General features: G+C 37.2%; 1 protein-coding gene and 1 long non-coding RNA gene across 5 annotated transcripts in view; one reads left to right on the top strand and one right to left on the bottom strand.

Annotated features, from left to right (window-relative positions):
* The window catches only part of TMCC2 (transmembrane and coiled-coil domain family 2), a 101,380-nt gene that overhangs the window by 15,598 nt on the left and 73,687 nt on the right, over positions 1–12,095 (top strand). For all 4 annotated transcript variants that reach the window (XM_026676811.2, XM_026676813.2, XM_026676812.2 and 1 more), the window contains one exon: positions 7,111–7,617. In XM_026676811.2, the coding sequence (XP_026532596.2) occupies positions 7,111–7,617 (507 nt within the window). The remainder of the gene's footprint in view (positions 1–7,110; positions 7,618–12,095) is intronic.
* On the bottom strand, positions 4,946–10,755 carry LOC113418123 (uncharacterized). Its single transcript, XR_015748525.1, has 3 exons — positions 10,616–10,755; positions 5,400–5,524; positions 4,946–5,119 (listed from the first exon to the last, which is right to left on the bottom strand). It is a non-coding gene; the product is annotated as an uncharacterized LOC113418123 (long non-coding RNA).

Below are 12,095 nucleotides of genomic sequence, written 5' to 3'. Positions count from 1 at the left end.
GCTCCGGGCAGGGTATAGTAATAATAATTACAGATGCATTTTAATTGTACAATATTCTGAATGAAAGTGATTCCAGGGCAAGATTATTCTATCATATGGCATGCATAAATGGATGACAGACTAAAGAAAAAGTGACCTGGCCATTCAAAGACTCAAGAGTTAATGAGATAGTGTTTATTTGGTGGGTATATTTTAGAAAAAGATCGAATTCTAAAGATAAATGTAATTTCTATATATATATGGCAGCTGTCTCCCTAAATCCTGCTCTACTGCCTCATTGTTATGGGGATTATTCCTGGGAGGGATGAGTGAAGAATGCAAGGAAATGTGCCAAGAGTACTGCAGCGCCACAGAAATACAATTCCTGAAATGCCCAGGACCAGCTATGGAAATGCTTTAAAACATATTTAGAATTCCTTAGTTCCTGGGAGAAATGTGACCTTTTATAGCTTCTTGTAGAACTAAAATAGTGTTTTAACAGAAAATCAGCCAAAATCCAAATATGAATGCTTACCTAGAAATCATTAATCAATGGAAGTTCTTTTCAACAAAACTCTAATGAGAGTAAGCTACTACTACCATATTTATTATATTTATTTGGATCACCTGTATATGCCAAATATTTAGGGCAGGTTCTCACATGGTATACTTTTTTTTCCCATCCAAAGCAGTTTGAAGTTTTTGCTTCTGGTGAATTGAAGTTCTATGAAAATTCTGAGAACTGCAGATAACATCAAGAGTTAATAAATGCTTCCTCTAGCCAATAAAAAGGAATGTGCAAAACCATCATTTAGTGTTCCCTTCCTGAACTTCAGTAGCTAATGGGGTAACAAACATCCTCTTCCTTCTGCCCCATATAGAAAGGAAGGGAAAAAAGTGCTAGTACTCCAGTATTTTCAGTACTTGGTATAAATATTTGCTTAGTCATTTTGCAAAAAGTGTGAAGTGTCAGTATGGGGGCAAAGCTGCTTAGCCTTCAACATGTGAGTTTTCCTGATATAAATTTCAGTGAAGGCTGTGGTGATTACATGTGACCATGTAGCATCTATATTTGTGGCAGGGGTCAGGGAATAACAGCTTGCTTGATTCCAGAGAGTAAGAATGATGTGTATAAGCAGGGAAATCAAGCTTGGCAGGGTGTCATAAAACTGAACAGAGGGATTAAAAAGTAGATATACCACAGTAGAGCTGCCTGTGAAATCTACCCAGAGAGATCTGAATTCAGGCTATGTGAAATAGGACAAGACAATGGTTCTTGTTACTGAAGAATTAGCCTGCCCCTAAACTCTTGGAACTCAAAACTTAAAAATTATAACATTGAATTCTGCAGTTTGACCAGCAGTTTTCTGAAATGGAATTATGATTATCTTAGCTGTTCAAGAAGGACAGTATTTTGGGAACACAGAAATGCAATGCTGGTACCAGAATGGCACAAATATTACGGATGGAAGATTCCTAATCATATCCAAAATGAGGAAAAAATAATAGGAGTCCATCTCTATTCTCAGCATATATTGCTTGTTTGCATTTTGCCTTATATTTTAAGGAAAATGAATCAGGTTTGCTTGGTTTTCTTTTTCCTTTCAGCTTGAAAGGCAGTTGTTGAGTCACTCGGCTAAGGTTGGCAGGTCAATGCAGCTGTTCTTGAATAAGATGTTTGCCATTAATTTTTCAGAAGGGAAACATTTCCACAGTGGCAGATCGAGCATAAAATTCAAGGTTTGAGGATCATAGAATCAGAAAAAATCTAAGGCTTGGAAGGGACTTGGCGATCAAGTACAGGTTGTCCTCGTTTAGTGACTGATGATGAAAAAAGTGTCTTTATAATCCTCATTTTTACAACCTTTGCAGGTCTACGTATAAAGCAAAGGAAAGGAAAACTGAAGTAAAATCATAATTCACTTAGCAACCATTTCAATTAATAGCCCAGTTGATGGTTCACTTGTGGTTGTTGAATGGATTTCAACATCTAGTGCAGGAATCCATTTCTACTTCATGTATAATAAGTAGTCATCCAGTCTGTTTCAATACTCCTGTGAAGTACATAGCAATGCTTTTTGTGTGTGTATTTTTATTGCTTTTAAAATAATGACAATATAAAAAGAACAAAACACCAAAAGTTAATGTGATAGAAATAAATACATTGTTAAAGGGAAAAAAACTTATTTTTCCTCATTTTGGATATGATTAGGATTCTTCCATCTGCAGTATCTATGTCATTCTGACATCAGCATTCCATTTCTGCATTCGCATAACACTGTATTTATTTATACATACATTGGACAAACATGGAGCCCTGTTGCAATTCAACTGTACTTCCCTCCAGCTTGATGTAGGCTACTAATGTATACCCTTTGGCACAGATATTCAACCATCTATGTATTTTTTCTAATAGTAGCCTAGTCCAGGCCTCATCTTGCCATCTTCTCTACTAGAATTGCAGTGAAAGTTTGTCAAATGCTTTGCTGAAATCAAGGTACAGCACATCTGCTACATTTCACATGGCTGACTAATATGGTCATTCTATTAAAAAGGGGATCAGGTCAGTTTGGTTTTCAACTGACCATTTATGCTGGTCACATCTACCTGACCCACCAGAGTGGGGGAGTCAAGGAATGTTGCAGGTCCCATCCCCTAGTGGGGATGGGACCTGCAAGACCTGGTGGGACTCAGAAGATGGGCCTTCTCTGTGGTGGTTCCCTCTCTCTGGAACATCATTTCCCCAGAAATTAGAATAGCCCCCACTCTAACACTCTTCTGGAAGACACTGAAGACCTGCTTCTACCAGTGGGCCTGGGGAAAGCAGAGCGGGATGGAGCCCATTAAATGGCTCATATGATGTGTTGTTGCCGGGGTGGGTGGTGGGTGGTTGTTTCATTACATTATTTTATTATTTTATTATATAATTCTCTCTTTTATTAGTTTATTGTTTTTATATGATGCTTTTATATTCATGTAAGCTGCCTTGAGTCGCCATGTGTGAATAGGTGGCATTATAAATCTCCTAAACAAACAAACAAAAGTAATGTTCTGTTTAATAGTGGTACCAATTCAGCAAGAAATATTACTGCTAAACTTCAATATACATATTGTGAATGAACCTGTGGTATGTGTAGTCAAATTCTCTGGGAATGTGAATTATCCAGAAGCAATGTATTTTTGAAAAACAGTTGCTTCTTTGTCAACTACATGTAACCTTATAAATCCTGACCACTACATGAAATTGGATACCACTGCTGATGTGTTGGGACTACAACATCCCAGCAGAGTCCTGCAATGTAGGAAGTTCTGGGGGTTGTAGTCCCAACACGAGGCTAGAGTTTGAGTTACTTGTTGCGATTGAACAGACCACTTGTTCTCTTTCTGTGTGTATGCATCTTCCTGAACAATGTACAAAGCAAAAATTTTAGCTGCCATTTATTTGTTTTGCTATTTGGTTGTCATTTGCCACCCCCAATCCACTCCCACCCCCACCCACTTTAAATGGAAAAAATGAGATTAAGTTAGTCTTTGTACATTGCTGTCAAAATAACTTGTTTTTCCTTCTCTGTCACCAACTTTCTCTTTTTAATGTTTTACTTTAGTTATTTTTAAAATGTGGGAACTGTTCATTTTGGTTCCCATGAGTCTTTTTAAAGGCAGACGAATCTAAATCCATCTTGTATCGTGATGGGAGAAATCTGTAGGTTTTGTAGTTCTTTTTTATCTATGTACACTGTTTCCATAGAAACACTATAAATAGTATAAATTTAAATTGTGATGTCCAAAGCAACAATTCGGTAGAGATTTTCCCCCCTTTCAAAAATAATTTTCTAAGATAACAATCTGTAGGATATGGATGACAACAAATTATATCTTGTTCAAACATTGGATTCTGTTTTTCATATATCATAGCCTCAGATATTTTATGAAAGGCCAGTTAAAATTAAATTCTGGAATTTTAAAACGTATATTTGGATTATAAATACTAATGTAAAAAGGCTGTCCTCAGTGAATCTTTTACTGCTAACTTATTTAACTAGCAAAAGGGATGTTTAGTGATTGAAATACCTGTGTGTTTGCAGTGACATGAGGCTGGTTCACAAGAGAAATTAAATTATTCAATAATATTTGTATTCATGATAGGGTTGAGAATACTATAACATAGAATCATCCTTAATCTATATTGCATATATGGTATTGTTGTCACATATTACTAATCTGATGCAGGAAGAGCTACCGCTGCACCATAGAGAGCATTTTAACATACTGCACCTCTGTATGGTTTGCCAATTGCACAGTGGCAGATAGGAAAGCACTCCAGAGGGTTAATGTCATTGCCCAGAAGATCATTGGTTGCCCTCTCCCCTCTTTGGAAGAGCTTTATAGCTCCTCTGCCTTAAGACAGTTCAAAACATTCTCAAAGATCCATCTCATCCTGGGAACCCTCTTTTTCAACTATTGCCATCTGGCAGACAGTACAGAATAATGAAAACAAGGACAAATAGGCTGAAAAACAGCTTCTATCCCAGGGCAGTAGCTCTTTTGAATTCTGCTGTATAGTGCAGTGTTGGTGTAATGCCGGGGATTTTTGGTTCAATGTGTGAAGGGTGAATATGTGTTTATTTTCATGGTCATGGTCATGATGTGCACTGAAGGTGGTGTTTCATTTCGTTGTACGAGGTGCAATGATAAAACTAAACTAAACTAAACTAAACTAAACTAAACTAAACTAAACTAAACTAAACTAAACTAAACTTTGTAGGGTGGGACAGAATTGGAAACAGTCTGATCTATTTGTCATCTCAAGCTTTGTGGATTACTGTTCCAATCCAGAAATGTATGCACACAGGCCATATGTTCACAACCATATGTCAGGATCTCTCCACATTCATTGTAGAATGGATTATTAACTTGAAAAACTCAAAAAGTAGAATAACTTTAGAAAGAGGCAGGGAGGTCTGAAAAGTTTCAGAATTTTAATAAGAAAACAATAGCTAGGCTTTTAATGGAATTTAATAGCATTCCATTATCCTCTGTTGATTAATGTTTTGTGCAGTAACATGATCACTGTTTTTGTATATGGCTCTTGACCCATCATTAGCCTTTTCTTGCTTCCTATTGCACCTGAGTTAAGGTTCTGTACAAATAAAAAACATTGATAGAAGAAATAAGTAGTGATTTGTGTCCCACAATTTGAATCTTTCAAGCTATTTCCTGAATGCTTTTTCCTTATTTTTTATCATAAAATAATAACCATCATTGCTATTAATAAAATCATCCTCAGTCAATGGAAAAAGGCAGTTTTACTTGGAACAGCTTATATCTATAATCTCGTTGGCCTTCATTTTTGAATATTGTAGGAACTTTTATTTCCTTTTGGTCTTTTTATTTATATGATGTATCTCTATTAGGCTTACCTTCTAATATCTGTAACTTTAGCTGGCTTTGTGGTTTGGCAAAAACAACAGAGCTGACAGAACACGTTGCTCTTCCTTTGAGTAACTTTTCCCTTAGGCTTTTCAAATTGTGTCTTTGGCAATAGCTGGTACCAATGGAGAGCAGTAAAGAAACAGAAGTAGAGTTAACACTGTATATGAAACAGACTGATCAAGCTTTTGGGGCCGCTTTCTAATTAAATCAGACTAAGAAGGGCAAAAATAAATATTTCATTTGGAAATATTGTTAAGATTTACAAGACAAAACAAAAGTGATCACAATACCGTTGCACACAAGTTGGACTTTAGATTGTGGATTCTGTGAGCTGCTTTGATATTCAAAATATCCAACAATAGATATTCTTTACAATGCCATGTTTAAAATGACACATAGCAATGATGAATGACTTTCATGATTTAGTAAGTTTGCCATCACATAAGTATCTTTAGAAGGAACAATATACCAATCTGAAAGAACAAATGACAATATCAATATGTAAATCTAGGGGAAACCGGATGATTTGCAAGGATAGGAATAAAGAAAAGTAGTGAATGGTGATGGTATATAAACTATGTTTGGCTATATTTTCTTTTCTTCTTAGATCTAACTCCTTTGCTCATTATTTCTTTTCTATGCTTTACATAAACTTATTTATCCCAAAACAAAATAGCATGGTGAGTAGGTAGTAAATTATATTATGACAGTATGTCCCTATGATGCTAAAGGGTATGCAATTAATTGCAGCTCTTCTAATCATATGATTTTTATGTCTTCTTGTCCTTTACCCCTAAGCATTCATCTTTGTCCTCCTCAGAGTTTTGCTACTATCAGCCTTATAAGAAACTGTGTAGGCCCAACATGACAATTATTAGAATAGTTATAGTAACAGAATCTTACAAGTCCAAATGTGGTTCCCTCTTTTTTCCTTTTCTCTAATATGATGGCGGGGGGAGTTCTCTGGAAATTTTTGTAAAACTCTTTCTTGATGTAGGCTCAATCCACTTTATCTGACAGTTGCCTTGGTAATGGATCTTTCCTGTCTCCATCAAGGCCTGCCTCTTTACTCTCTACTCCTACTTCTTCAGCACAAATCTCTGACTATTGCTGATGTCATCCCTTCAAGATGAACCATATCAGGAAACAGACTACACAGTAAAATAGAACTAAACTTTATTTAGATAATTTATTCTTCAAATCTGTCCACATCTCCTGTCTTTCCCTCTGATATCTGATGGAGTTAGATCAGGCGCTAGTCTTTTGGAATGCTGTTGCACCTCTCTAGATTTAATGCATATTTTTTCTGCACTTGGCATTTTCCTACTGGCCTCTGGATTGCTTCCCCGTGTTTTTTTTTTCCATAGCACTCCATAGCAGTGGACGTTGGCTACCTTTCAAAGGGGGAACAATGTATCATATATTGCAGATAGGGCAACACAGGAATTTACTAATGTAATGAGGAAGCATAGTGTCCAGGCTTCTTGGTTATGATGTGCACTTCATATGGATGAAATCTGGACTTCAATAGAATGATACCAGTCAGTGACAATAGACAATTGCAAAATTGTGGTTTGGGGTGGCATGGCCAGGGTGGGTTTTTTCATATTTTCATATTTCAACTGTGTTTTGCAACAAATTTTGGGTAGCTCCTTCCATAACTATCTTTCCAATATTTTGTCTTCTTTCCTTGAACAGAAGATACAACAGCTGTCTGAAGGTTCTATGTTTGGTCATGGACTGAAACATCTTTTCCATAGTCGTAGACGATCCCGGGAACGGGAGCATCAGAATTCCCAGGAGTCATCCCAGCAACACCATGGCATGTCTGATCATGACTCCCCTGATGAAAAAGAACGCTCTCCTGAGATGCACCGTGTCTCTTATGCTGTGTCTCTCCACGACCTCCCAGCTCGACCCACTGCCTTCAACAGGGTGCTACAGCAGATTCGCTCCCGTCCTTCCATCAAGAGAGGAACCAGTTTGCACAGTGGCAGTCGCCGAGCCAAGAGTAGCTCTGTAGAACCACAAAAAAGCAGTCCACACCTTGTGCGTAGGGCCCCCCAGGATAGCAGCCTGACAGCAATCCTGCATCAACATCAAGGCCGCCCAAGATCTTCATCTACTACAGACACTACTACCCTTATGGCTGAAAGTGGGAATGTTTACTTTCTGACAGAAGAGTCTGAATGCGTCAGTGACAAGGTAAGATGAAATGGTCACAGCTTTGGTAAAGCTTAGAAAAAATGGGAGACACCATTTTTACATTGCTCAGTTCTATATCATTGCTGGATTTGTCATTGGTAGGAAAACTGGGCCCTAGAATCCAATTTCACAGGACAGGTAACTAATGTTAGAGTATATGTAAGTGTATGGCATAGATATTTGGTACTGGAGATTTGGCACTTCCTTTTTTTCAAGAAAAAGAGAAATATTCAGGATTTAGCAAAAATCATATATCTGTTCAGTGTTTAAGAAAAACATTGTTTCAGGTGAATTATGCAGGCCATGCTGCAGTAGGTAGAGATTTTCCCCCTCCCATCCTCATTGCACAAATCAAAATTTAGGGTAGGCTTAAACATTTTTCCATCTAAAAGTGCTTTAATGATTACACTATTTATGCATTCAGGAAATATTGTTTTCACTCTAAATTGTATTCAGTTGCCCTTACAGTAAACTTGTGTTATATTCATCATATATTTCCCAATTGGGAAGGGTTACTTTGATGCCTATATCCGGAGAAAATGAGTGGAGCAAAAGCAGTTGAAGTTACAACCCAGGAAAATACAACTGAATCTTGGTGCACCTTAAGGACCGAATTATTCTATAAATTTTTGTCTATTTTATCAGAAGTTTTGAGTATTGTACTGAGAAAATAGTATTATACTTAACACACAGTTGGTGATGGAGGAAATTTAGCTTTTTTATTTTCTGACCTTTCAAAAGCATTATTTTCAATCAATTATCAATTATGAGTGGCCATATTACATACTGCTTTTTAATGGCATAATTCTTACAGCAGTATCTTTAACACCGAATGCTGAATAAATTCAATACAATACTGATTAAATTCAAGAATGAAAATCTAAAGAATTTCAACTTACTTAATAGAGAGCATCTAGAAATTGAATACATAGTTACAGTTGCTTGCATTAGGAAAGGACTTTGAATTTTACTCAGTGACTCATCTTTAAATTTCGTTATTTTGACCATCTTGTCTGATGAAGAGTTCTAAGAAACTGAAAACAACTGTTGCCCTAGGTAAGGTGCTACTTGTGTACTTCCAGAAGAACTTGTGCATTTCAGGTTGAACTGTTGAGTTCTTAGTGCTCTCAGCAAACTACTATTTTTCTTTCTTTGGATTGCTTTTCTGTATTGCATGAATATTAACTTGGGTGAACCGAGACACCATTGGATTTATTTCTATTTTTATAAGCTTGTAGATGAGCGAACTTCTGAGAATGATTTCCCTCACGTTCTCTTTCCACATAACTCGGCAAAAAAGAGGCAATCATTATCTTTCACCCTACTCAGCAAATGAAGTTCCCTAGTAAGATATCCTAACTTGCCGTAGCTGTTCTTCTTGCAATGAGTGCAGTTAAAATATGATTGTTGAGAACTAAAAGGCATTAAGAGTTGTTAACCTAATCCTACGTAGCTTTTTCTCTGGTAATATCACACTACTAACCAGAGCATACAAAACATTTGCTAGACCAATACTCGAATACAGTTCATCAGTCTGGAATCCACACTACGTATCTGATATTAGCACAATTGAGAAAGTCCAGAAATATTTCACAAGAAGAGTTCTCCACTCCTCTACTCGCTGTAGAATACCTTATGCCACCAGACTTGAAATTCTAGAACTAGAAAACCTTGAATTACGCCGTCTTCGGTCTGACTTAAGCATGGTATACAAAATCATACATTGCAATGTCCTACCTGTCAATGAATACTTCAGCTTCAACCATAACAACACAAGAGCACACAATAGATACAAACTCAAAGTAAACCGCACCAAACTTGATTGCAGGAAATACGACTTCAGCAATAGAGTGGTCAATGTCTGGAATACTCTACCCGACTCTGTAGTTTCTTCCCCAAACCCCAAAAACTTTAACCTTAGACTGTCTACTATTGACCTCACCCTTTCCTAAGAGGTCTGTAGGGGGCGTGCATAAGCGCACCAACGTGCCTACCGTCCCTGTCCTATTGTTTCTCTTATTCTTTATTTTTCTTATATGTAACCATTTCATGTATTCACAACTATGTATACATTTATACTTATTGTCTTGTAAACAATTGGCAAATCAAATAAATAAATAAATAAATAAAATAAATATTTGGGAATATTCCATAAAGCAAAAGTCAGCAGTCACTGCAAGCTGTTATTAAGGCAGAAACTATAGTTCTACTAAACTTCTGTCAAAGAAAGCCAGTAATTCAAGAAGAAACATTTTGGTAAAATAAGCATAGCCTTGTCATAGAACTGCTTGGGAGTTCAGAGAGGATTTGGAAAAAATTAAAAGTGTGGATTGCAATAAAGTTGTTTTGTTTGGCTCACAGTGAATTAAAAAAATGTAAGTCAATATCGCAGGGAAATTTTATTCAGTTTGCTCATTGCAACTACTTCTGCCTGCCAAGGGCAGCTAGGGCAAACTATTTTGCTATGTTTTTCAGTATAGGGAGTATTACAAGGGCAAGTGCTTGCAATGAAGATAATGTCAGGCACAAACAAACAGATCCACATGCAAAGAGTTCAATTAGCTGTTTGATAATTTGCACCTAAAATAGACTAGATAAGCTTCAGTGACACTTAAGGGGTATCATACTTTACCCTCTTATGCCCACATAGGGATTCCAGACTAATTCCCTATTTGATTCCCTTCACTCAGCTCAGCCAGTTTCTCTTTGACAGGAAAATGTCTATTTTCATTCATCCATCCAGTTTGCCTTCTACAGATGATTTTACAAAATCCAGTCATATTCTTTCATTTTTTAAAAAGGTTTCTTAGCTTGCTGCTGATGAAAGACAGGCAATAACTAATGTGGCTAAGGACAAAATGTGGACAAACCACTATCTCCAGTGCGCCTTTTTCAGTTCAGTACTATAGTCCCCGCCCTTTTGGTTGAAACTTAAGTGTTCATACTTACAAAATTCTGGATCTGAAATAGTAGAGACGTTATTCTCTCTTAAACCTACCAGAGAATATGTCCAAAATGGAACTAGGAAGTCTTGATGCGCAATTTTGTGTATTGATTCTCTGTGGAAATGGAGATGATGGTGATGGAACTGGAAATCTTCAGAACTCCTCCTGGAGTGAATCTGATATTGGAAAGACAAGAAGGACGTCATCTCACTTATTTCCTAAGGAGGAGGGGTATTGCTAAACAAGCCTTGCAACTTTAATTGATTAAAGAGGGATAACCAAGTGCCTGGCAGAGAAGGAAAGGCACAATAAAATTCTCTCTCTCTCTCTCTCTCTCTCTCTCACTCTCACTCTCACTCTCACTCTCACTCACTCACTCACTCATTCACTCACTCTCACTCTCACGAAGCAGTTAAGCATAGCATTCTTGTGCCCCAACAGTATCCCAGCAGTTCCTTGGCATAATTTGTCACCCATAAACTCTATGCTGATATTATAAGAGGAAAAGATCCAGTATGGCCTCTTTGGCATCTCCCTCTTGCTTAATCCAGCCTAGTATTTGTTAAGTGAGGTGTGTAACAGAAATCAAGGAATCCATGAAGACATTTTTTTCAGTAAACCATTCAAACCCATCTTCCTTTCCCCATGTTCTTTGTAGGGCTATATTTCCATTCATCCACAGAGTAGCTAGTACTGGACTTTGCACGTTACTTTTTCTATCCTTTGCTTTAGTATGCAGAGAATAGTTCATTTTGGAGGGTTCCCATGGCAGTCCACTTCCAGCTCTGTTGTTCTGTCCAGTGAAGGGAAAAAACACATAATTATAGGAACATGACCAGTTTCCTTATACTAGTTTAATAATAGATTTTTTTTTAAAAGGGGTATTAGTCATAATGTATAATTTTTGTACAAATTATATCCAGAACAGTGATGGCTTACTGAGGTTTGAAAATTAATCATAAACTAGCTTCTCAGTTTGTTTGCCAATTTTGGTGCATTGGACAAGACATTTGGTCTCACTGCTCTGCATGGTGGATGCCACAACAGCTTTTTTCACTTGAAAGGCAAGGAAGAGTCTCAGGTGACAGGCTCCTATTTCCTATTGATACCATTCAACAGGACAGCAACCTCCAGGCAACCTGATTTATACATTCAAAAGAAAAGGAATCAGAGAAGAGAGACAGATGGCTCACGACTGGCTGCGATTGTTCTTTAAGTAACTGAAATGAATGTCTTTCTGTATGTCACGAAAGAATGAAATGTGATCGTTTGATCCTTGTGTGGATTGATGCCATAATAGAAACAATAGCATTTGCATTCCCTTCCCTTCTCTTATTTCACTCATCATTTGGTATACAGGTAGTCTTTGACTTAACAGCCATTTGTTTAATGACCAAAGCTACAAAGGCACTTAAAAAAGTGACTTATAGCCAGTTCTCACGATCGTCGCAGCCTTCCCAATAGCCGTGCAATCAAACTTCGGGTGCTTGGCAACTGGCATGTATTTACAGTTGCAGCATGCAAGGCAGGGGT

The sequence above is a fragment of the Notechis scutatus genome, chromosome 3 (assembly GCF_049901735.1).
Source record: "Notechis scutatus isolate UNSWTSFEM ecotype Mainland chromosome 3, rNotScu1.2, whole genome shotgun sequence".
Classification (NCBI taxonomy): domain Eukaryota; kingdom Metazoa; phylum Chordata; class Lepidosauria; order Squamata; family Elapidae; genus Notechis; species Notechis scutatus.
Note: the sequence above shows the minus strand (reverse complement) of the source record. Positions and strands in the feature narration are given on the sequence as shown.